Genomic DNA, 27,342 nt, shown 5'->3' on the forward strand with positions numbered 1-27,342 from the left:
GCTTCTTTTAAACCTTTTAAAGCTCCACCGCCATCACTTCTTCCAGAGATAAGAACAGACTTGTACAGTTCTGAAAATGCTGAGACACTTCCATCAAAACCAAACAATAATTCATAACAGACATGTACACGGCTTCAGTGATCACTCTCGCCACAAACACCAGACCTGTGACTTCACAGCTTTCAGGTGAGGCTCAGTACCTGTGAACTCTTTCTTGCAGCGATCTCGGACACTCTCCTCCAGATTCTCCAGCTGGTGCTTCACCTTCTCGTATTCCCGTTCTGCCTGCTGACTCTTCCTCCTGTTTGTTTACAGACCCAAAAAGCAAAAGGGAGCGTGTTTATTGGCACACGCAACAATTAATTTGTCTATTTGACCTCATATTCTTCTAACCTGTAGCAGTAGACTGACACGGCGATGAACAGCAGCATCGGTATGATCACCGCCGGGATGATTATAGCCAGAGGAATGTCGTCTTTTCTTGAGTAGTAGACCGAACCCACAACCCACTCGCCGTGGCCAAATTTCACCTGGAGACAGACAACATGCTGCTGAACCTGAAAGCTCTCCTCTCTCTGTTTTATATCTTCATTGTTGTAAACATTTTCTTCCATATGAGACTCAGTGGATCTGCTTCTTAAACTCTGATGTAGTCTTGTCCTACTGAAGGCTTAACACAAACCATATTCTTTCACTGCTGAGCGTTAACATGGAAAGTAAGTGAAAAGCTTGAGATAAAAAACTCTTTTGCAAGCACGTCCTGTGCCAAGATCAGCAGGGTTAACCCAGCATGTTATTTGATATGAAGAGAACCCGCGTGGTAACATCAGACCAAAGAGCCCGGTGTGCGTTTGCTGTGAAGCAACAGTGCTGTTCTTTTACAGGATCTGAAAGACTAGCGTAAGAAGCTCTGTACTTTCCCTATGTCCTTCAGTAGCATCATTCCTGGCTGCCAAAGTGCTTAAAACGTCACATGCTCACCACCAGCTCCAGCAGGTCGTTGACTGTGTCTCTGCGCTGACGTTTAGATCTGGCTCTGGGCTGGGATGAAGGCGCCTCCAGTATCAGCTTATCATCCTGTACCGGGCCCACAGGAATGAAGAGTCACACAGGTGAACTAAACACATGCTTAGTGGAGCATCACTAAATATAATACACAGATTCTGATAAATGTTCACAGTTTTTTGGAGTCACAATAACAAAACAGTTTGTTTGGAACATATTTGATCAGCTGGTCTCTGAATGCTATTGACACCCTTTTCTCAACGAGAAGTCTGGGCTCGGGAGAGCCCGAGTGCCCTGGAGGGACTTTCCCTGCCGGATACACGATGGACGGGTGGCAGACATGGAGGATCGTGTGCCTGGCGGGACTGTCGATCGAGGACGCTGAAGATATCTACCTATTCGGAACCATGATAACAGGGTTCTTGCTGATCGGAGCTGGCTTGGCCCTGGCTTATCAGAGAATTAAGAAAGCAGAACTGGCTGTTCAAACACCCCCAAGGCTGCCCGCTGGGATTGAAACGATGGGACGAGGTGCGACTTCTCAGAATGGGCTCACTGAATGCAGCATGGTTAAGAGCTTGGAGGCGCTAACGGCTGCAGTGAAGGCTCAGAATAACACCTCTGAGCGTATATTGGATTACACCAGGGAAGAATCCACTCGGAACAATACCTCTGGGCGGAAGCTGGATTACATCGCGGATCAGTTGGCTGCTCTCAGAATCTGCTCTGTGAGCAAAAGAGTGAAAAGACCACGGAATTGAAGGTAAATAACATCACGGAGAAACTTGCAGGTATCCAACGGGAGATTGAGAGACCAGTGTCGGTGTCGGAGTGTTAAAAACAGCATGAAATTCTCATGAGTTGTTTGTAAAAGAAAAATCACCATTATAATGCGGATACCCCTTCGGCGCCAGCTGTGGGCTCAAGGCCGGAGCTGAACAAAACACCCTGATAACGACTGTGTTGAGTCTGTTCCTTCCCATTCCCTACAAGGCCACCTGGGTTGGCTGGAAGACTGTTTACTTAGCCTGGCAGGGCGAAGGACACCGTCTCAGCTGAACTCTGGACACGCACACACATACATATACTGATACTGATAAGCACTCACTGACGCATCACCCTCCCTACCCCGGATCCAGCGCCACCTCCAACGCTTACCTCCCCTCTGATGTGGACATCGGGTCAGTTGGAGGCACAGTGGAAAGATTGCAGATCAGATGTACACACTGGAACTCTTTCCCATGTTGCTGTCTGTGTTTATTGTGCTATGGTGTGTTGATATCTGTGCATTCCTGTATTATCCTTCTGTGTTACACATTTCGATGTTTTTTTTCCTCGCTACATGGCCTGACCTGTCTCCCCAATGTGATGTTTGTGTATTGTATGTACGATTGGCAAGGTCTGTCATCTCGGTTGTGGGCAAAAGACCTGCAACTGACAAATAAAGGCTATCTCATCTCTCATCTCATTTCCCCTCTTTTTTCCTTACCTGATAATTTTGCAGCCCCTCAGATTGATCTTGGTATTCAAAAAACAAAATCTATAAACCAGCACGTTTCATTCACTTTATCAATTTAAAGTGCAAGAGAAGGGAACAGAAAGGGAGGTAGCAACAGCTGCGATTAGCACAATAATTTCTGTTGGTTTAATCGTTTTACACCCACTGCAGTCAATTAACTGCCTGTATGCTGCTTCTGTTCTCAAGTACAAGAAGAAACACTTTCATAAAAATTAAAGGGGACCTATTAGTTTCACTTATCTTCTGTACTAATGCAAAAGTCTTGAGTCATCCTTCATTTCTTAGCAAACAAATACAAATACAAGGCCAAAATTCAACTGTAGTGAGCCTGAAATTCTTTATTCTTCAACACGGCTTGAGTTTTCTAAAACCGACTGAAGTAAATGAAGTAGTCTTTAGGAATAGTTCTCCAGGCTTCTTGAAGGACATTCAAAGCTCTTCTTTGATGGTTCTGCCGTTTGTTCTGTTCCCTCTCAAGATGATTCCACACTGCTTCAACAACGCTGTGGTCTGTGGTCTGGTATGCTTTTACTGCATTAAGAGTGTGTTTGAGATCATTCTCATACTGAAGAATGGTACGTTTCCTTAAGAACGGCTTCTTGACAGCTGCCCTTCCACTGAGAACATTTCTGATGAGGCTTCAGTAAACAGCAGATGGATCATCTGAAGGTCAAGATGTTTCTCTCAGGTCCTACATCACGTGTTTGCTCATTTTTTTTTCCTGTTTCTTAAGGACACAACTTTCAGATGTGGATCACATGCTGTAGATGGGTTTTTTTTTTAAGGCTCACTATCTCTTCTTTTGTCAAATATATCAAGATACACTTGACACCATCTTGAAATATGGCAGGTTTCAAGCCAATAGTTCTTTGGGAATCACTTAGTTAGTGGAAGAATATTTTATGTCTGTCGAATGGTGTCAAATTGAGAATTTTTTTAGTGATTTAACTGAAGAAATGGGAACAAATTACGTATTTTGCAACAGCCTGCTAGTAACGATTTGATTCTTTGCTAACAACATTGGTTCATCCCACGAGTTAGGTGCCTTTTTATGCTTGAGTGATTCACAGGTCAGAGTTAAGGTGCTGTGACCAACAAGCATTCTGTTGTGATATTTTGATACCACGGTTAGCATTTACAGGATATTGTTTTATACAGGAAAACTGTTACTCAATAAGGCCCATCTACTAGTTGTTTTTCTCTTTCTCTCTGACCCAAGAATTAATGTGTAAGACTCACAAGCTGGTACCCCAAGGTCGAAAATACCACAGAGACGAGACCACTTCCTTACTCCCATCCTCCCTTTTTCTTTATCTCTTAGAAAAAGGCTCGTTAAAGGCCAGGTGGTTTGTTTCAGAATTCACTAATGAAAGAACTCTGTATTCTATGTCTAGGAGTGTATTTTGCTGGGATGATCATAAATTGTAGCTGAAGAGAGAAACTACACACAGGATACTTCTTTGCTCACAAGGCAGGAAGACGTTTCCTTATTTGGTCTGTACCGGTTTGAACTGGGAAAGCTGACACACGAACCTTTTTTTCCTCTATATAAGCTGTTATGTACTAAATAAACCTTTGAGTCGATTGGGAAGGCAACCTAAAGCAGTCTCTGTTTTCTTGTTCTCCCAAGCTGCTCCCGAGCTCGTACTAACACGCTGAATGGCATACCTGAGTGTTACTTTGAATAATTAGGAATCTTATAAGGAAAGGACAGAACTCTGCTTATCGCTCGTGCCTTGGAGGGAAAACCGGGATGGACATTTTTTCCTTCAATTTGGTGTCAGAAGTGGGATGGACTGACAGAAGGTAAATATGCGTCTTTCATATTTATATAAAGACCGTATTATACCTCTCTCAGTGATCGATCCATAAAAAAAACGGGATATGCTGACGAAGTTTCACTTAGTGATCCAGAGAGATACACTGACGACTTCCTCAGTCCCCGAATAAAGTAAATTAACCCTTGTGTGGTGTTGGTGGACACAGGAAGTTGCCTGTTGTCTTGAAACGTACGTTAAAAAGTGAGAAGTTGCTCACTCAGAAAAAGTGACACAGGAAGTTGCCTGTTGTCTTGAATATTTCTCGTTAAGTGAGAAGTTGCTCACCAAAAAGTGACACAGGAAGTTGCCTGTTGTCTTGAAAAAGTGAGAAGTTGCTCACTCAGAGAAAGCTAGCAAATAATTAAATTTAATTTTGTTAAAAAAAAAAAAAAAACGAAAGAAAAGAAAACTGAACACGGGTCTCACAGACCCGATTACCATACAAGGGTTAAAAGCAGTAAATTAAAAGCAGAAAGACACAGGAAGTTGCCTGTTGTTTTACGAGAAGTTGCTCGTTAAGCGAGAAGTTGCTCGCTATGTGAGAGTTGCTCACCCAAACAAAAAATTGCTAGCAATAAATTTAAAGTGACCTCAGCTGTGCCGCAGCGAAAATACTAACCTAAATCCTCCTAGCGTGTAAACCCCTCTGGAAGTCACTGAACATGGGTCAGAATTATTCAAAGACCACAGACAGGTCCGATAAAAAAATCTAAAGTACCTGTAAAACCAAAAAATTAATAAAATACAAAATAAAGTCTCAAATAACGGCTCAGTACAACTCCCATTTCCGGTTACGTGTAACCTACGTCCACGAATCGGCGAAGACTTCCATGATTACGTATCCAGAACATGCGGAAGTGCTTATGTGACTGACTTTGTTTACAACTTACGGACTGTAAGTTCAATGCATTCTAATTTCTTTTCGGAGCCCTATCCCGAACGATTATCGCCAGAAAACAGGTCAGTAGAAATGTTGAATATCATTTGTGATAAGAAAAGTAGTCTGCTTAAAAAGTCCTGTAGAAAATATATGATAGAATGCCGCGACGTGATACATCAAATGTTACCACTATGGAAAAAGGGACCGGAACCAGGTGTAGATGCTTTAACATCAAATAAAACTAGTGCAGGCTCTAGCAAAGAACATAAACCTACCGCAGGAAAAGCTAGTCTTGCATGTTCAGCCGTTCAGCCTACAGCCCCACACCCTTACGATGAGACCGAATTAATAGTCGCTGTAGCAGCTGCACGTAAACAATGTCAGCATTCTGATCCAACCAGCTCAAAAGAAAGCGACGAAAAATCTGAATCACATGCAACGGATCTTAGACACCTAATTGAACAAGATCAGGAAAAACAATATATACGCCGCAAGGAAGAATTAGCAGAACATAGAAAAAGAGAAAAACTTTTGAAAGAAGAATGTGAGGAACTTATGAGAAAAAATTCAGACGACTATGAAGAAAAACTTTTGCATCAGGCAGTGTCCACGATAGACACCCACATGAAACGCCACGATATCGTAGCTAGAGGTTTAGAGGTAGCTAAAGAAATACCTGTTACCCGAACTTTAATAAAGACTTATCTAAAAGGAAAAAAGGAAAAACAAAGCCAGGATGACAAAGGTCCTTACGCCAACACTCGCGGTAGTAAACAAACAGAACCAAAATCTAGTGACGTCAATGACACTTACCCCTTTATGATAATAGGAGATCAGTGTTGTATTCAGCCCCCTAAAATCTCAGAATTAGTGACAACTATTAAAGAGCTTCCTGATCCTCTTAAAAATCCTACAGCCTTTGTCTCTGCACTACAGAGAAGTACCAGATATCACCATTTGGGTGGTCCGGATTACAGGTACATATTGTGTCAATGCATTCCTGGAGTAACCGAGTCACAACTCATAAGAGAGATAGGTGAATTAGACCCAAAGCATGATAAAGCATCCACAACTGCAGAGTTTTTGTGGGTAAATAATGACAAAATCACCGATTTCTTTAAGAATCTAAAGAAATTCCTGCTAAGAATGTCCAGAGACAAAATTGACTTAAATGCAGTAACTATGTGTAAACGGAAGCCTGATGAATCTATCCTAGTATTCATAAAACGCTTTATGCACTGTTGGACAAGCTAGAGGTGCAAATTTAGCTCAGTTTTCCAGCAGCCGCAGACACCCAGAGTAAAAATGAATTTGTGTATTTCATTTAACATAAAGGGTGAAATGTTTGCTGACACTGATAACAGCTTATGTTTTCTCTGCCCTATGTATCGACATGATGGAGAAGGAACATCCTCTGTGTCAGCTGGATCCTTTTTGTCCGGTACTCTATGTCACACACTGTGCCAAAAAAACGTGTACAGACGCCACTACCAGGTAATCCCATGACTGGGAGCCACACTTTTGTTTCTCTAAGGTCAAACAGTGATTTTGTCACATAACTCAGACATAGGTTACGAAATATGTCGACACATAGATGTAACCTACCTTATATTGACTTTATACCTTAAATACAACAAGCCAGTATATGTCAAGCAATGTCCCATTTCCACGGAAAAAGCCGCAGCTCTAGATGTCATCATAGGAGATTTAGAGACTACAGGAGTAATAAAGCCTACAGTATCTCCATATAATACTCCTGTCAATCCTGTGCCAAAGCCTAACAAACCTGGCGTATGGCGTTTCATACAAGACTTAAGGCAAATTAATGCAGTCAACATTTCTCTGCCACCTCTCGTTTCAGATGTTCACAGCATATTGACATGCATTGCATACACATTTTACCGTGGTGGATTTATGCTCTGCCTTTTTCTCAGTGCCTGTGCATGAAGACACACAGCCGTTATTTGCATTCACACATAGAAATAAGCAGTACACTTGGACTCGTTTGCCCCAAGGCATGATAGACAGCTCTGCTGCTTTCTCAATGGTGCTTCACTCCTCCAGGGCTGCAACCTGATCCACATGTGGATGACCTCCTCCTCTGTGCTGAAAGTGAAAAACTATGTCAAACTGCTACACACATGCTTCTCCAGCACCTCCAAAAGACTGGCCACAAAGCATCTGCAAAGAAAATGCAGTACTGTCAGACTTCTGTTCAATATTTGGGATTCACACTGTCTCACGGAAAACGTTCCATGACTGCAGACAGGGTCAAAGCTGTGACCTCCGTCCCTCGTCCCACTACACAGAAGGAAATGTTGTCCTTCCTGGGCATGGTGAACTATTGCAGACAGTGGATACCAGACTGTTCTTTTCATGACCACATTCTGCGTGACTGTTGTAAAAAAAGAGAAGCCTCCTCGAATACTGTGGTCCACAGAAATGACTGCCTCTTTCAATGCATTACAGGGAGTGCTGACCTCCGCCACTCAAAGGTGCTGCCTGAATTGTTCAGGAATGCCGGCCTGCCTGAGGGCAGTAGCAGCTTGCTCTATCATGATAAGGGACTGCGAGAAGCTCACACTCTCACATGACACTATTCTACACACCAATCACCAGGTCACGACCATTCTAGCAAACATAACTACACAACATATGCAAATCTCACTATAAAAGCGAGCAGCACACCTGATTCGCCAGCGCATTTATTGATCCTATGCTGTGTTCTTCTGACCGACAGGATGGCTCAGACAGGCTTGACGATCATGACTGCATGACACGTATACAGGAATCCACAGCACCACGTCCAGATTTAGAGCAAACACCTATCCCAGACTCAGCCACGGTTTATGTGGACGGGTCCTGTTCAAGGCCGAGTGACAACTCATTTCTTTGTGGCTATTCAGTGGTGACATTGCCTGACATCATACTAGAGGCTCACTCATTACCATTTCACTCAGCACAAAAAGCAGAGCTCATGGCTTTAATACGCGCCTGTGAGCTACATTTGGATAAGCATGTGACGATTTACGCAGACAGCCGCTATGCATTTGGCGTTGTGCATGACTTTGGCACATTGTGGAGACAAAGAGGATTTAGATCTGCTGATGGAAAATAAATTGCTAAATTCTGATTTTGTTCAAAGACTTTTGCAGGCTATACAGCTGCCATCGGCCGTTGCAGTTGTAAAAACGAAAGGACACAGTACAGCTGACACAGACGAAGCAACAGGTAATGCCTTAGCAGACGTGACAGCCAAGGCTGCAGCTGCGTCGCAGCTCCCACCTCCACAGGAAGTATTATCTGTGCCCCTACAGCTGCCACTTGTTACACTCCCAGACTATTTAGACACAAATGTTGATTTAAAATTCATAAAAGAGCAAGCCTCTGCATGTGATTACACCTATTGGGAGAATAATGGCTGTACCTTAGATGACAGAGATGGCTTATACAAAATCTTAAGGGTTTGATTGCCCTCCCATATTCCCTGATGCCAGTCCTTGCCCGACATTTTCACTGTGTGAGTCATGTCGGACAAAGAGGGGTAATAGGGGCAATAAAATCAAGATTTGTAATTGAGAAAACATCACATGCAGTAAAAAGCATATTAGCAACCTGTCTAACATGTGCGCGAACTAATGTAGGTAGCTCAAAAGCAAAACATCAGCATTTACCACAACCAGATTTTCCATTTCATACATTACAAATTGATTTCACACATATGCCAGCACAAGGAAGCATCAAGTACTTACTGGTAATAGTGGATCAATTTAGTAAATGGGTAGAAGCTTATCCAACCTCAAAAGAAACTGCACAAGTAGTCTATCAAGTGTTGAGCAATGAAATAATACCCAGATTCGGAATACCTCACCAGATTAACAGTGATAGAGGATCTTCATTCACATTAGAAGTAATTCAAAAGTGTGCTAAAACTTTAATGACCTGGGTCAAATTACTTCCTCAAGTCCTCTGTGAGATTAGAATGACTCCATCTGCAGTAACCAAATTATCTCCATTTGAAATAAGACTATTTCCAACACCATGGTCAGCTTCCAGAGGGGCACCGCTAGTAGAAGGTGATGTAGATATTGCATTGTCCGACTATGTCTACAATTTGGTAGAAAAACTGAATAATAACTATCAGAAAGTTTGTCTCTCTCAGCCTTTCCCCTCCACAGTTCCACCAGTGGAGACAAGGAGATGCGTGTTGGAGAAGTTGCTAAAACCAAGGACACTCTGGGAGGCCGCGTTTTCCAGCCCCCAGGCTGTACTGGCAGTGACGAAGAACCAGCATCCTCACAGACGGACAACCTCAGTGGATTCATGCCAGCAGGGTTAAGACCAGCCCAATCGGACCATCTCAGGCGTCGGATCAAGCAGATGACATCTCCGGCGGGCCAACGCCCGGAACCAGAGCAAATAAACACACGGGTAGATGACATCTCAGGCGAGCCAGCGCCCGGATCCAATGTACATACACACACACAATCACTGATTAACACACAACGCCTGAAAGAGCCAAGACTCAGAGAGCTCTTTGATGCTTCACCTGAACAACAACAAGGTACTCAAACATCCAGCAGGAACAGAAAGCCAAAAGTACCACATGATGTCTAACCTGATAAAGCCAGACTCATTTCATCCTGATAATGGAGAAAATGAAATGCCCATTGTCATCATACGACCCTTATTCTGTGTCTCTCGAACCTGGGACCAGGCCAGGAGACGACTGAAGAACTGTTTTTCTTATATATTTAGGTTATTTATCATATCTATCGCATTAACTTTAGGATTTTTCTTTGCTATTTTGTATTGTAAACTGCAACCATGTTCACATTTCTGCAGGTCATATTTTGCTGACTATACCTCATGCTCTATTTTGCAAGACACCTACTTAATGCACTCATTACGTTCCCTAAAATCAGTAAATAGCAACATAGACGCCACTAATAAACCATCTTATGCACCCTCTAGAACAGGAGTCAACTCCTGGTATGAAAATGCCAGAACAGCCGCTCGTGATTTAGGAAACAGTAACTGTTATGTCTGTTCAAAGGCTAATCCAGAACAGGTAATAGTAGGATACCCCATATCCGGTTTCCCCCTGACTGAGGGACTAGAGAAAATCGGCGGAGATAATGCTCTCCTTAAAGACACTTTACAGTTGACTCTGAGCCCTCTCGACTGCCTACTTAGACACACACACACACCAACTAACCCTGAGACTCCATTAGGCGAATTATTGAAGTTATCTAATGACACCGCAGGGACCTGCGCCCCAATGAAACGCCCTAAGAATAGGTTAAAACCCTCACTGCCCTTAGGACAGATCCCTTTCCATTTTAATACTAGTATGATATGTCTGCGCAGACTAAAGTTAACTGGCCCAGACACACACATAGATTATACAAAGGATAACTATACATTTTTCTCTGACTCCCCAGGTGCACGCTGTAATGAGACATGGCTAGCTGTCTCTATGGCTGAAGTTTTATCATATCTGGAGGAACACACACACAGTTCAAGTTCGAGCAGAGACTCGATCATTGTTCCCCCAGACGGTGTATTAAATGATACTGACTGGGGGGAGTTAGTTAAATCACACATGGTCACGCGCCTAACTACACCAATCCCACATGCTTATTGGATGTGCAATAATACCCTTAGATTAGCTTTACCTGTTAATTGGACCGGTACCTGTGGTCTAGTAACCGTTGATGTTTGTTGTACTTTCATTCCCAATAACACCGCCCCTAACAGTTCATTCACACAAGCTATGAATAAACTTGAAGCATTGAAGATAGAACTAATTGCCAATACAGGTCACGGTCAGTGGCTACATAAGTGGCTACAGGACACGTTTGGAAAATGGAGGGAACTAATTGTAGCCTTTGTAACCGTTGCAGCATGTTTTCGATGATTATTGTCTGTTGTGTGATACCATGTATACGCTCTCAGAATTTTTGATATTAAGCTTGCTCGAAGGACCAGTTACAGTTATGATTTGTTTTATGTTTATGATTTGTCTTTATATTATGTTATTACATTCTGTCTTTATACTATGTTATCATTTCATGATAAAAGGAGAGAACTGTTGTGATATTTTGATACCACGGTTAGCATTTACAGGATATTGTTTTATACAGGAAAACTGTTACTCAATAAGGCCCATCTACTAGTTGTTTTTCTCTTTCTCTCTGACCCAAGAATTAATGTGTAAGACTCACAAGCTGGTACCCCAAGGTCGAAAATACCACAGAGACGAGACCACTTCCTTACTCCCATCCTCCCTTTTTCTTTATCTCTTAGAAAAAGGCTCGTTAAAGGCCAGGTGGTTTGTTTCAGAATTCACTAATGAAAGAACTCTGTATTCTATGTCTAGGAGTGTATTTTGCTGGGATGATCATAAATTGTAGCTGAAGAGAGAAACTACACACAGGATACTTCTTTGCTCACAAGGCAGGAAGACGTTTCCTTATTTGGTCTGTACCGGTTTGAACTGGGAAAGCTGACACACGAACCTTTTTTTCCTCTATATAAGCTGTTATGTACTAAATAAACCTTTGAGTCGATTGGGAAGGCAACCTAAAGCAGTCTCTGTTTTCTTGTTCTCCCAAGCTGCTCCCGAGCTCGTACTAACACGCTGAATGGCATACCTGAGTGTTACTTTGAATAATTAGGAATCTTATAAGGAAAGGACAGAACTCTGCTTATCGCTCGTGCCTTGGAGGGAAAACCGGGATGGACATTTTTTCCTTCACATTCGTCTGAAAATGGGCAGGTACAAGACCTGGATTGAAAGTGAGTAAAAAAAGCAGCCGATGCTCCGCCCAAAAAACAAAAAAGGTGAAAGATCTTCATAAAGTCTGGAGAACAAGAAAACCAGGACCATTTTAAAATAACAAGAAGTTCTGGCTCCTTGGAAGCAACATAAAGAGGTTTTTGCTCAGTATCCAAATAGATATTTATAACAGAGTGGCCAAAATGTCAACCAATCAGATCAAAACATTCTTAGAAATATTGATTTCTGTTTTTGGAAGCCAGCAGAGGGGCAAGAGGGAGCCCACGCAGGTCTTAAAGAAAAACAGGCTAAAACGGCTTGTTTTAGATGAGTGAGGATTTTTTCTCTTTAATCTGTATGATGCAAAAACTAAAATCCAAGTAGAGTCCAAAAATATAAGGAGCTGGAATGTGACACAACACGCTGCATTAACTAAAAGGAAATTGTGGTGTTTGTTTTGCTCATACAACAAAAGCAGATAAACTGGGAGGAAATATGTTTTAGCTGTATTTTCACATGGTGCATCAGAACTAAAGATTTGGAAGATGTTTTGTTTTTGTCATCGTAACATCTTTGCAGTCTACTCATCAAGAGACGGCGCCTTCACTGAATTGTTTCCAAAGGAGAGATCAAGCGTTGAGTGTGTCCTAATGCTGCATTTTTAGAAGCCTGTATGTCTGTGGGAAGACAGACGTGGCAGACTCATACTCATACTCTCAGTTTAGCCAACAGCCACGCAGTGTTAGACATGGATAACACGACCGTCTCATATCTCCACATTTCATAAAATGTGAACATCAGCTCCATGTTTACAGTGTAAACTTATTATAAAGCCATTATAAACTTTCCTCAAACAGACAGTGTTTACCTGCAGTATGTTTACGTGACACGAGGCATCTCCAACAAACGCCTGGGCCTCTTTGGCTGTCATCGCCTTGGAGAAACCCCAACCCTGGCAAAAGTGAGAAAATGAGAGTGAGCTCCATTTACAGAAAAATAGTCAAAGAGGGGATTTTAAGAGCATCTCTAGCAATCAGTGCTCACAGTCACGATGATAATGCCGGTCTCTGTGATGACGTTCCTGGCGAGCTCGTTGAAGGTGGGGTTGGGGTGATAGTTGAAGCTCTTCAGCTCCTCGATCACATTGTCCAGCTGGAGGTAAATCCTGAGAGACTGAGAGAGGGTTTCGTAGCTGGAGTTCACTATCGGGGAGTAAAACTGGAGGACTGTGTCGTTCTTGCTCAGAGCCTCCTGCACAAACTAGACAAATAAAAGAAAAAGAGTGAAATTATTCAGAGTGAGAACAGCTGAAGCATGAGCCAGGCGTGTGTAAAGCTCAAAGAATCGGCTTTCTGTAAAAATCTTCTACACCAGACCTAAAACTTTCCCCGGCTTTGGTTGCTTCAAAAACAAAAACACATCTGTCAGCTGATTTAAAAAAAAAAAAAAAAGACTTTATAATGATGTTTTTACTGTGGAGCATTTAGCTTCTATAAAGCCAAAAGTTCCCTGAGAAGGCGGTGGAGACCAAAATAGGAGCTACAAGGATACAAGGAGATACCTAGTAGATAACAGGGCTGTCAGATAATTCCTGGCTGTACAACCAAACAATCAGAGTCAGGTATATAGGTTGTTTCAACCTCCAAGTGTCCCAGCGAGTAATGGCAGGTGTTCAATATATAACGTATTTAATTATTTTGTTTGTTTTCAGTAGCTGGTGAACACTGAGTGTGTGGAGACCAAAAACAGAGCTTAAAAAAGTGAAAAGGAGGCTGGCCTCTCTGAGCTCTGTGCTTTTGTTGGATTGTTGGATTTCTATTCATTACAAGTCTTTAGCTTAGAGTTTAAAGTGTCAAGAGATGACTACCATACATGGACAAAAACAAGGAACCCAAAAAGAGTTTTTATTCTTCATTAAATATGAAGTCTAGCTTGCCAAAATTCATTATTGAAATGGTGTCAGATTGACAGCAGAATGTCCAATAAAATCTACATATTCAAATACAGAAAACAGCCTCTTTTCTGCTGCCCTCGAGTGGACAAAAAAATCTATTATTGTCAGATTAAATTCAGCTTTTTCTATTTTAACCTGCAGACAGTTTGATGGCAGTGAATCACAGCGCAGGTTTAACTTTTTCTTCATATTTCCTCCTCCTCTGTCTCTTTCCCATACTCCTTTTTCTCCCCCATCTCTGCCTCCCCACTGAGTCTCCCTCTCTTTCTTCCCGGTTCAGACAGCAGCTTTTGATGAAGTGACAATAAAACGACTTCACCTCCTCTCCCCTGCAGTGAATCTTTCCTAAGAGTCTCTGTCACTCAAAGCTATTCAGCAGTGAAATAGCAGCGTTGCTCTGTTCCCTCAGTCTCAGGCTTTTGGCTCGGCGAGAACAAGCGGCAGATGAGGCTGCAGACTGACGTACATCAAGCTGACACTCTGCATTTATTAAAAACATCCTCACAGTCACACTGACTGCACATTTCGCCCCAAGTAATTCTAAAGAAACATGGTCTTACCATCTCTCGCGATGGATGTTTTCTCACAAAGATCAAAATATAAGACGAAAACGGTGAATACTTGGCTATTTTTAGCAATTATTTGTTCATTTAAATTGTACAACACTGCGCTGTCAGTAAAACTGGCCACATATTGTAATGCCTTACTAGTTATAATAAAGACACACTCTACGTATGCCCCTTTTGAGTCACAATTTACCCAGACACTACGGATCTAAATGAGCAGTTTTGCTGATGTCCACTAACATACAATGTTCCAGATTCACACAAATACAATGACACATGTATTTTAACCCATTCAATATGACATTTTTAAATGAAAGCAAATACAATTTTCTAAAGAACACACAACAGCAGCGTTAATTTTTACGGAAATTTAAAGAAAAGATTAATTAAGGGTAATTGGTCATTTATCTTTTCTTGTGGAAAATGAAGTTGAATCGGTTTTGCAAATTCTTATTCTTCGATTTGACACTCCTTTATTTCACTATTAAGTGCTTAAGCTACTGTATTGTTATGCCTGTGTTGGTACACTGATACACTTCATCATGTTGACAAAAAAACAAAACAAACACAAGAAGCAGAATAATCAGATACCATTTAGCACTTTGCTAGGTGCTTATTAGGTATATTACTACTTATGAGAGCTTAATAATACATCACACATAATTCCACTGTAGTAGATATAAATCAGTTACACATTCAGGCAACTCGTCTCCAAACATCTGCAGGAATCACAGACATTTTTGCAAAGGTTTCTTAATAACTGCAATGTCATTTATAAACCAACTGCAAACATGTTGCAATTAAATGAGTCTGTTTGTGCCAATGAGCACAGCTCGTCTGCAACAAGTCTCTTTGCAGAAAAGGGCTCTTAACTCAACTATAATACTGATTGTATGAAGCTATATTCCTGTATGAAAGCAGGGTTTGCTGAGTGCTTTCGTCATTTGTCATCAATGTAACTATTTGTGGAAGATTTCTGAATTTCCGTTTCAAATTTTTTGAGGTATTGGCTGTCTGGATGTAAGTAGTTAATGAGAAATTATCTGCATGCTGCTGATCTGTCAGTTAATGTCCATATTACCACAAATACACTGCCAAATTTTACCCCATTTAATTGCAAACTGACTGCTTTCTAGCGATTTTATTGCCACTTTGATGCCTCAGTGACAGTAACTGACAGTGAGTGGCCACAGACCTGATCCCCGTCTTCAAAGCAACCATTTCAAAGGCAACAAGGCTGCAAGTTCATTTAGGTTGCAAGGCTGTCTCCAACCACTGCTTTTTCGTAGTGTGATGACACCAGCTCTTACCTCTTCAGGCGGTGAATTGTGTGAAAACTCGTCAGGGGAGGGCTGGACTTTCATCATGGCTCTCTGGATGAGATCAAACCCGCTTCCAGACACCACAATCTTTCGACCACCGCTACACAAAAATAATAAAGAATAAGCTTATAAACAATTTTAAGGACTTGGATTTACATCTGGGCGAGGTTTTAGCTTCACTCCATCTCTTTATTTTCTCAAATGCTTAATAACAGCAAATTTAAATGTAAGTGAGACAACTTTATTACATCCTTTAACCTCAACACAAAAATGCCTCACATGGAGTACTTTATGTTTCTGGCTTTGTTGTTTTCTTTTTACCATTACAGAGTTTTTATTCGAATAAGGCTGTAGACTGATGGTGTACCAGTCAAAGGCTTAGAGAGCAGTTGGCAACCAGCTGGAAAACTCCCTGCAGTTAATGTTGCTAGGTGAAAATGGTCACAGAGGTATTGTTAAACCAAAAACCTCTGTGGCAGAATCCTGCAGCCACCCACAGTTTGCAAGATGCCGACTTGTATCCAAACACTCACTAGCTATTCACTAAAGGTTTGAGGCTAACTGGAAATAAAGACGATTCACCTTCAAAGTAAAAATGGTGCCTTTCAAATGTGTTGATTACAGTGGTAAGGCATAACTTTCTACTTTGAAGGTGAACAGTTTCCATCCTCCTCCTGTTTGTATTGCTCTTTTTCAAGTTGCACTACCGATTGGTTATTAGTTAGCAAGTATTTGCAACATGGCGTGCTCCATGAAAACTATAGGTGACTGCGCCAATCTGCTGCTCTGGGTCACTTCCAGTGCTGCTTGTAGTTTTAGATCCATCTCTGGAATCCCAGATATAACCACTTACATGTGTCTGTAATTTGAATACACGCCTCATCCAACTTCCATTCCAAACTCAAAAACCCAAATTTTATTTTGAGAGACTGATTTCAAAGCAGCAGTGGTCAAGCAACGCACAAGGTGATGACCTTTAAAGATACACAGATCAAATTTACAATTTACAAGTTTACAATTTTCTTGAATTCATCATCTACATCTGTGTCAGGCGTCCTTTTGAGGGCTGTTACTCACTCAAACAAGCAAAACTGTGCGTGTGATGTGTTCACACTCACCATATGAAGCTGGCTTTGGGGTTATATTCCGTGATCTTGGGGTTTTCCGAGTACTGATAGGCTCCGTGGATGTCTTTGGTGGTGTTCGTCCCGTATTTCACAGTCACTGTTAAGCGGTCTGATGGGACCTTCTGCCCACGATACCTGCCAGTCTTACAGGTAATCTCTGTGCCGAATGAAAGGCTGAAGAGGAGGAAGGAAGAGTAAGAACATAGGCTGACTCGAGAAACAAGAAAAGCAATATGATCCCTAAATGGATGGAAAAAGTTCATGAACTCTGTGAAACTGTGCGACTGACTCATTTTCTATGTTGTATTTACTGATCTTGAAGAACCAAAAGAAAATATTTATGAATATAAATGGGTTTCAGGTCCATCTATTCTCTTTATTTTTTTGTTTCTGGTACCATTTGCATTTTCCTTTACCAGGTGCCACTTACACTTCACAGGGAACTCCTCCCACTGTCACAGCAACGTCCTCTTTAGTCGCCGTGTCCAGGTCTTTGCCTCCGATCGTGATCACCGTCCCTCCAGCTGCTGGACCCCTCTCTGGCATGACTGTTCTCGGTTCGGGGTCCTGCACAGAGAACAGGGAGAAAATGACCAAACTCAGTAACTTTAATGGGAATATGCTGCAATTTTCATACAATATGTGGACACTTTCTATTACAGAGGCTACTATGCATGTACATACATTTCATATATTCATTTAATCATATTTGTGTCTTTTTACGTTTCTACATTTTGTACATTTACTTTAGCAGTTTGAAAAAAAAAAGTTCAGATCACGTTTGACTGAATAGGTAAGGAAATTATTTGCCTTCTTTTCTACTTGATATAATGACGAAAATACTGACTTTAGGACGGATCACATAAGAGCAGCGGTCCCCAACCCCCGGGCCGAGTCGTTTGGTACCGGGCCGCGAGAGTTGAGGCTTGGGTGTGAAATGTATGGTTTTCAGGATTTTTATCGGTTTTTAGCGTTATTTTATGATTTTTATCGTTAACTCTGTTTTCCTGGGTCTTTTCATGTGTGTTATGAATAAATCTTATTTTTTCGGTACTGATACTATTTTTTTTGTTGTATTTATCCGCGACACCTTAAAGGCCAGTCTGTGAAAATATTGTTGGGCATAAACCGGCCCGTGGCGCAAAATAGGTTGGAGACCGCTGCATAAGAGTGTATATGTAATAAATGTTAATAAACTCTACAGCTGGAACACAAGCACGGACGTCCGCTGTGTTTGTGTTTTATTTCATCATTTTTTCCTTTGATTAAAAACGTTAAGCACATTAGAGTAATCATGTTTTAATTTAACTGTAATAAAAGCAAACAAGTGAATCTATTCTACTAATGAACAACAAAATCAGCCCATTTGTTTACCAACTGAAGGTTTTACTGAAGGATCAAACAGTTAGAGGACAATTTACATCTGTTGATAAGAACGCTGCGTTTATAAAAACCTCTCAACAGGCTAAGTCTATAGGAGGCTACTCCAGATGGCTGCTACTTAAATGCCGGCACCATAAACATATGCTGCACCACCTGGCTGTAAGAGCAAAGCAGCAGGTTCAGGTACACCATGTACAAAACCACACTTTAGCTTGTTAACATTATGAAACCAACAGAGTGATCGGCTGCAGTCAGAACTGCTTCATTATAGCGAAACCATGTACCTGTGTTACTGTAATTACTGAATTTATGTGATAAAAACCTTAAAAACTGGACAATTTGCCAAATCTTTATACGTATTCTTCAAGTTAAGAATGATTCAAGTAATTTGTATTTTGTGGGGGATTTTTAAATCAATTTGAAATTTTAATTTTACACTTTTTGTGGAAATATGTTGCAAAAAAATACATTTTATTTTTCAAAATACATTTTACAAAATGACTCTTCAAACTTATGTTTGATTTAGAACTCGCTGCCTGGGGGCCACTTGTAGCCCACATCACCCCTACTTGCAGTCCGTATATGGACATGAAGAAATGTAATACAATTTGGCCCTTGAAGTAACTTTTTTGTTAGGGAGGATTTATTTGTTGTTGAATGCAATGTTAAAATAAGCTCTTTAAAAAGCAAAAAGTTATTTAATATGAAGACAATATAAGCAGGGAGTACAAACATGTTGAGGGTTTGGTAGTTCAGTGAGAGAGTTATTTGTAAAGAAAACAATTTTCACTAGCAGTCAAAAACTAACGCGTACACTTATGTTTGCATTTTTATTTTGTTAAATACGAACAAAACAGAAGTGTTGCCACGTGTCTGACCAGACAGAGAGTACCAATTTGTTTATTTGGTAGTTCAATGAAAAGCTTTAGTTAGTTAAGAGTGAGAAAAAAAATTGCCCACACGTTTTCAGTTTGGTCTTGTTATGCAATATTTGAAAGTTTAAAAAAACAAACAAAACACTAAAATGGTAAATGGCCTGTATTTATATAGCGCTTTACTAGTCCCTAAGGACCCCAAAACGCTTTACACATCCAGTCATCCACCCACACATTCACACACTGGTGATGGCAAGCTACATTGTAGCCACAGCCACCCTGGGGCGCACTGACAGAGGCGAGGCTGCCGGACACTGGCGCCACCGGGCCCTCTGACCACCACCAGTAGGCAACGGGTGAAGTGTCTTGCCCAAGGACACAACGACCGAGACTGTCCAAGCCGGGGCTCGAACCGGCAACCTTCCGATCACTAAAGCGGCACTCCATTAAGATGATGATGCCAGCAGTGGCCCACAGCTCATTTCAGTTTGAGACCTCTGGATTAGAGCATCATATTCGTCTAATTTCAATTTTAGTCCAATGATGGCGCTACATGACAGCAGAACTGCTGTAGAAGTTAAAATCAGCAGGTGTAACAAACTTCCTGGAAATGGACACATAACACACATATTCATAAGGAAGCAAGTAAGTCAAGAAATGTGAGCAGGAATAAGGCGAGGCTGGCCTTCTACAAAATCATCTTATATGATAACTGGAGTAGAAACTTTTACTATTTTAGGTTCATATGCAGCCCTGTGCCTGAATAAAGATGCATCATGTGACACGGCATCAATTTGTATCAAATAAGTGAAACAGTGAAAAAATATCCTTCATTAAAAGTTATGAACCTACTTAAGTTACAGTGCAAAAGCTTGAGCAACAATACAGGGAGTGCAGAATTATTAGGCAAGTTGTATTGAGGAATAATTTTATTATTGAACAACAACCATGTTCTCAATGAACCCAAAAAACTCATTAATATCAAAGCTGAATGTTTTTGGAAGTAGTTTCTAGTTTGTTTTTAGTTTTAGCTATTTTAGGGGGATATCTGTGTGTGCAGGTGACTATTACTGTGCATAATTATTAGGCAACTTAACAAAAAACAAATATATACCCATTTCAATTATTTATTTTTACCAGTGAAACCAATATAACATCTCCACATTCACAAATATACATTTCTGACATTCAAAAACAAAACAAAAACAAATCAGCGACCAATATAGCCACCTTTCTTTGCAAGGACACTCAAAAGCCTGCCATCCATGGATTCTGTCAGTGTTTTGATCTGTTCACCATCAACATTGCGTGCAGCAGCAACCACAGCCTCCCAGACACTGTTCAGAGAGGTGTACTGTTTTCCCTCCTTGTAAATCTCACATTTGATGATGGACCACAGGTTCTCAATGGGGTTCAGATCAGGTGAACAAGGTGGCCATGTCATTAGTTTTTCTTCTTTTATACCCTTTCTTGCCAGCCACGCTGTGGAGTACTTGGACGCGTGTGATGGAGCATTGTCCTGCATGAAAATCATGCTTTTCTTGAAGGATGCAGACTTCTTCCTGTACCACTGCTTGAAGAAGGTGTCTTCCAGAAACTGGCAGTAGGACTGGGAGTTGAGCTTGACTCCATCCTCAACCCGAAAAGGCCCCACAAGCTCATCTTTGATGATACCAGCCCAAACCAGTACTCTACCTCCACCTTGCTGGCGTCTGAGTCGGACTGGAGCTCTCTGCCCTTTACCAATCCAGCCACGGGCCCATCCATCTGGCCCATCAAGACTCACTCTCATTTCATCAGTCCATAAAACCTTAGAAAAAATCAGTCTTGAGATATTTCTTGGCCCAGTCTTGACGTTTCAGCTTGTGTGTCTTGTTCAGTGGTGGTCGTCTTTCAGCCTTTCTTACCTTGGCCATGTCTCTGAGTATTGCACACCTTGTGCTTTTGGGCACTCCAGTGATGTTGCAGCTCTGAAATATGGCCAAACTGGTGGCAAGTGCCCATGAACTTTTCTCAGTTCATGGGCAGTTATTTTGCGCCTTGGTTTTTCCACACGCTTCTTGCGACCGCTTGATTGTTCGATGATCACGCTTCAGAAGCTTTGCAATTTTGAGACTGCTGCATCCCTCTGCAAGATATCTCACTATTTTTGGCTTTTCTGAGCCTGTCAAGTCCTTCTTTTGACCCATTTTGCAAAAAAGGAAAGGAAGTTGTCTAATAATTATGCACACCTGATATAGGGTGTTGATGTCATTAGACCACACCCCTTCTCATTACAGAGATGCACATCACCTAATATGCTTAATTGGTAGTAGGCTTTCGAGCCTATACAGCTTGGAGTAAGACAACATGCATGAAGAGGATGATGTGGACAAAATACTCATTTGCCTAATAATTCTGCACTCCCTGTATACTTAAAGTACTTAAAACTAATGATTCATTAAGTATTATCACTTTAATGCTGCAACTATACCGTCACTTCCGTCTCACCAAAACAATATTTTCCAGTGACAGAAATCATAAAATCCAAACTAAAGAGTTATGAGGCTGTGGCTATTTTATATAAATAATCTATAATGGTACTAACATAAAGGAAGAGAGAGTCTCCTTTACAGGTTGACTCCTTTGAGTATGTCTCCATGCCTCTGGGAGAATTTCAGAAGGACCGATGTTTGTATTTAACTCTTAAATCAAGTTTTCAAACTGCAAACACTTTTTTAAAGCTTCTGGAGAGTAAAATAACAATAATAATATTTATGATGATAAAAACAAAAGCTCCCAGATCTGTCAAACCGAGCAGCAGAGAGAGAGAAGAATAAAAATGAGAAGTGAAGAGAAAACTTTAACCGTGTAGACTTCATTATGTTCCAGCTGCTGTCCTGCAGGTACAAACGCTTTGATCTCGAACTCACACAGATCGTAAATTTTATGCAGCTCAATAACTCGACCCTGTGGTATTTAGGCAGCAGAACAACTAAGAACAACAACTAAAAGAAAGAAAATAAAAATCCGTGTCATGGCCGAGCTTCACTGTCAGGCACGTTTTCTACTTCTGTGCTGTGCGGGTCAGCTGGAGGGGTTTCTGTTATACTGGAAGGTTCTGTACAGTCCTGACAGGACAACCAAACCAAGAGCAAATATTATGCCTGGTTTACACCCCAGCACAAAGAGCCTTCAAAATGATCAAGTTAAGTCGTCTTTCTTTAGATGCAAGAAGAATCTTATATAAATAAAAAAGTATAAAAATGAATCCAAAGCAAAGAAGAACTATGATATCATTTAAATGAGCGTAGCACATGTGCAGCTGCTGAGACGCACTTAAGCATTCGGCTCGTTGCTGTTGCAGATTTGTTCTCGTTGTTCTGGCAGACAGCGCTGCAAGCACAAAAATAAATATCCCCAACGACAGGCAAACTCATAACAACTCTGCCTGGTTGGAAGTTGAACACACAGAGAAAACAGCAGTGCAGGAGGCAGCAGCAACTGAAGTGTATTCGGTGGGAGAGACAAAGGGAATGCAGACAGTTCTTCACGTTAAAAGGAAACAAACTCCAACCCAGAGACACTCACTAGGGGAGTTGCAGCAGATGGAAATCTGAACAAATCGATGTGGAATTCAAATGAGGCAGCATCAGGCTCATTCACATCAAAGGTCAGCATTTGTCAGCTGCAGTAATTAGTCATTTGTACATCAATTATAACCCAGACGAGCTTATTAGTCTGTCCTCGTGACACACAGAAACTTTAAAGCTTAGGCTGAACAGCTCCAACCATTCAGGAACATTTAACTGTCTTTATAGTCATCTGAAGGCGTTTACTCTAATGTAACTGAGGAGTAAAGGAAGAAAGCCTGTTTGTAATTTTTTTTAAAAAGCACAGGTTTCTGAATCCTCCGTGATGGTTCTGTCACTTTACACCACAATGAAAGCTGAACATGAAAACTCCAAATGGACACTGGAAAGCACCTGGTGCCAAAAAAACAAAAAACAAAATAAAAACAAAACTCAGACTCAAACACAAAGACTGAATTGTCTTGCTTAAAAACCACCGGGAACAGAAGTATTTGCCCCCAATGAAAATGACTGCTTTTTTTTTTTTTTTTTAAAGCGCTTCACGAGTGCCTCCAGATTTAAAGGCCTTCCAGTATGAACCTTGGTCTTCTGTTTACCACACAGATCTTTAACGGGATTCAAGTCGCGGCTTTATGCAGGCTGGCGAGTAATGTTACTCCTTCACCAGGAGTGATGCATGTTTTGGGTCCCAGTTTAGCTGCTGACAGCTTGAGGTTTTCTTTAACCTCCTAGGACCTGGCGTCCACATATGTGGACGTCACATTTTGGGTTATTTAGACCAAAATACTGAATTTTGCTCTACAAGGGCCTGATATCCACTTACATTATACTGCTACTGTTCTATCAAAACTTTAAACGAATATCCTCATATGTGGCTCTCATTTTTCACAGCACAATACTCCCACCACCGTGTTTCACTGTAGAAACGCTGATCTTTAGGTTGTAGCCTTCTTTCTCAGCACCATCGCTGTGATCAAAGAGCTCCAGTTTAGTCTAGTTTAGCTTCCAGTGTGAATAATTGTCACTTTCAGTCTGGATTAAGAACATCTTCTTCTGCAGTATTATTCTTGGTCTGCGACCTCACAGTCCATTTCTGTAGAGAGTTTGAGTTTTTACTTTTTTATACTACAATTCCTGACTTGGCTAAGTCATTAATGGGTGTCAGTCAGGTGGCAGTTGTGTTGGGGTCTTTGGACACATGTCTTACTAGAGTCTTTGTAATCTTTAATTTCCTTCCTCTGCCAGGCTGGTTTTGTACTGTGTGGCTTTTTGACATTCTTGATCATACTTTTCACTCCAATTCCTGACACTTGTGAACTTCAACAATTCATTTCCTTTTGTTTTTGGTATGGTATATTCTCAAGTGACAGTTCAAACCTTTAGTTAAGTTTTTATAGTATTATTTATTTATTTATTTTTTATTTTCTAAAGAACATTTTATTGTCATCTCTATATTTTTAAAAGGTGAGTAGATAGTGGCTCAGGGGGTTGGGAATCGCATCTGTAACCGGAAGGTCGCCGGTTCGATCCCTGGGCTCTCTGTCCTGGTCGTTGTGTCCCTGGGCAAGACACTTTACCCTACTTGCCTACTGGTGTTGGCCAGAGGGGCCGATGGCGCGATATGGCAGCCTCGCTTCTGTCAGTCTGCCCCAGGGCAGCTGTGGCTACAACTGTAGCTGCCTCCACCAGTGTATGAATGTGAGAGTGAATGAATAGTGGCGTTGTAAAGCGCTTTGGGTGCCTTGAAAAGCGCTATATAAATCCAATCCATTATTATTATTATTATTATTAAGTACTGTATAAAGTATGTTTTCTTTCTCTTCATCTTGGTGAATCATTGGCCAGTGGATATCTTGTGGGCATTATGAAAGCTCTGCCTGTAGTTTGGACTTTCTGTTCATGAGCAGCAAAGAAAGTTAAAACAGCTTGACCCATGCAGGATTGACTGAGAGGCAGCACCAGTGCCGACTAAACTATAAATCCGGATTATTCTGAACTGTGAATCATGCAAAGCTACCCTAGAGTGCAGGTATATAAATACAGCGACAGTTTAAAGCTGTGGAAGTATTCTTTGTTTTCATGATTCAGCAACACGTATTGCTGCAGTTTTTGTGTTTTTTTCTGAGGGCAACTGCACATGTGTGTTTTTTGTGATTTGTGACTTTTCATTAATCGACCTACCTGTTCAAAAAATGTCTGTAAAATACTCAAAATGCTCCTTGTAATCATAATGTTATCCAATTTCACCTCTAACACGCCAAAATTCATCACATTTGAGAAGCTAAAAGGAGTGAAAACATTTGGATTTTGAATATTTTTGAAACACGATGTGTTCTTGTTCATGAAAAGCCCAACATCGTGGTCAGCATGTTTATTAGTTTCATATTTCTGCGTAGACACTGAGACAAATCAGCAATGTAGTAATCTGAAGTTTCAACCCTGAGCTGAGTCGCAGCATTTAAAGGCAGTGACGCACTGCTGATGAACTAAATTAGTCATTTTGGTCTCAGCAGTTTGCTTTAATTAGCTTTTTGTCAGTTCAATAGAAACAAACAAGAAATATGAATGTGAACAGCGATATTCAAATTAAGCAACTGAGCCGAGTTCAAGAAACAAAACAGAACAGCAGGTGAAGCACATTTATTTTGATCATGTTTGTTTCTCCTCTTGTGCTATGCGAGGGTGGGGGGGATGACTGGAAACTGAATGGACTTTGGTGCGGCGGTGGTGAATTTGTATGCGAGGAGTATTTTCACGCACTGTCGCTTCTTTAGGGAGACCGTTTCCTTGCATCGCACCAGAGAAGAGCCGCATGCTTTTACTTTGTTAGAAACCTTTTAATGTTTCTGGGATTTGATCTCCGGGGTTTGAAGCACTTGTGTCAAACAATGTTCGGTGTTGCCTCAGAGACTTTGAGAAGGTTTGCATGCAGTGTCTGCAGGTTTAACTACACCAGACTGAACAGTTTTTTTAAAGCTTCCTGAAGTTGAACTAAGATGCTTTAAGACAGAAGATCAGGAGACATTTCTACAGCATTTCTAATAGCAAACTAGTGTACAGATAAGACACATGTTAGCTGTTAACATATGTGGGGTCTGATGCTCATTATGCTATGAAGCCTGAGCTGTATGTAAAGGAGCCTCTGGTGTTTTCAGGGGGATTTATCAGTTTATTACTGATCTTCGTTAATCGTCACTGTCTTAAATTATAAGTTGAATCAAAAAGCCTGAAACAAGCTACAGAAACATCTTTCGCTTTAGTCTGCTGGCGTGTGAATAACACAAGCAAGGTCAGGCGTCTATCTACTGACTTATTTCTTTTTATCCATACCCACGATTACCCATAATTACCTTACTAGTAGACAAACCCCACACTCTTATTTTGAAAGTGCTGATGAGCACCTGCTACTTTCATGCGTTTCCTGACCGTGTGTTAGAGGAAGGTCTTGACGTACCCTGTAGGTAAAATAGACCTGAGATGTCCCCGATCGTTCTCCTTCAACTGTTATCTCCACTGGTCCGCTGTTGGTCCTTTCAAACGGGAGGTCCTGCGGTGGGTTTCGCTTCGCCGGGCCAATCTCACACACCACGCTGCCGACAGAAAACAACAGAGGCCGCGGTTCAGAAAACAGATGGAGGCCCAGAATTCAAATAACTCAGTGCCCCCTCTTGAATCAACCCCTTAATTGTACATTACATATGGAGATTACTTGCAAGTATGTAAGCAATCAAGTTTTGGGTCAGGCTAATAGATCAAAGCCTTCACCTGCGGGGCAGTGCCTGGTACAATCAACCAAAAAAAACAAAATGACGTGCAGAAACACTAAGCTTTTATAGATTTTTATCTTTAGCTAATAATTCATGTCAGCACACTGCTACAGGTGCATGTGAAAGAGCTTCAGCTTAATGTGTAAAAGCAACAGGTGTGCTTCTATCTGCATGTTAACGAGGCCGTCGCTCCTGTTAGAGTACCTGGTTGAGACAGAGTATCTGTCCTCCTGGTGAATGCAGTCCACTCCAGCCACTGTGATCTTTTTGATGTCATCCTTCTTTATTCCCATGTTGGAGCCTTTGATGGTCACTGAGATCCGGCCATTCAGAGGGCCGTACCGAGGGCTGATCTGGAGAAGGAAAGAAAAGACTGTTTGATATCACAGATCATAGCAGGAGAGCTGAAATTCCAAAACCTGCAATAATACCAAAGTTACTTTTTCTGTCAATCAGTCACACAAGCTGTGGGTAGAAACAGGTTTGAAAGGTCCTTACAGAATACTGTACAACAATCAAATATTAACAATTTTGGCTTCCTACAATTAAGCAAACGCTACCGAGTGATAATGAAGATGTAAAGCATTCCCCAAATCACAGAATGATGGGACGCCTGCATGCGCCACTCACAGCTCACCAGTTTCTGCTTGGCCAAAGTGTCCAACAAATGAAGGCTTCAGGGATGCTTCAGGTGAAGCTGAATGCTAATTAGAGTGTAGCACAGTGTAAAGGTGAAAACAGCACCGTGCTGCTTTTATTTTAATGATAAGT

General features: G+C 41.3%; 1 protein-coding gene across 3 annotated transcripts in view; it reads right to left on the bottom strand.

Annotated features, from left to right (window-relative positions):
* Nucleotides 1-27,342, bottom strand: part of plxnb2a.1 (plexin b2a, tandem duplicate 1) — a 241,960-nt gene that overhangs the window by 20,168 nt on the left and 194,450 nt on the right. For all 3 annotated transcript variants that reach the window (XM_080887371.1, XM_080887369.1, XM_080887370.1), the window contains 10 exons: nucleotides 26,776-26,924; nucleotides 26,259-26,394; nucleotides 17,405-17,541; nucleotides 16,966-17,148; nucleotides 15,836-15,947; nucleotides 13,050-13,265; nucleotides 12,874-12,957; nucleotides 982-1,077; nucleotides 394-530; nucleotides 201-301 (listed from right to left, as the gene is read on the bottom strand). In XM_080887371.1, coding sequence (XP_080743497.1) covers nucleotides 201-301; nucleotides 394-530; nucleotides 982-1,077; nucleotides 12,874-12,957; nucleotides 13,050-13,265; nucleotides 15,836-15,947; nucleotides 16,966-17,148; nucleotides 17,405-17,541; nucleotides 26,259-26,394; nucleotides 26,776-26,924 — 1,351 coding nt within the window. The remainder of the gene's footprint in view (nucleotides 1-200; nucleotides 302-393; nucleotides 531-981; nucleotides 1,078-12,873; nucleotides 12,958-13,049; nucleotides 13,266-15,835; nucleotides 15,948-16,965; nucleotides 17,149-17,404; nucleotides 17,542-26,258; nucleotides 26,395-26,775; nucleotides 26,925-27,342) is intronic.

This window comes from Rhamphochromis sp. 'chilingali', assembly GCF_963969265.1.
Source record: "Rhamphochromis sp. 'chilingali' genome assembly, chromosome: 7".
Lineage (NCBI taxonomy): Eukaryota > Metazoa > Chordata > Actinopteri > Cichliformes > Cichlidae > Rhamphochromis > Rhamphochromis sp. 'chilingali'.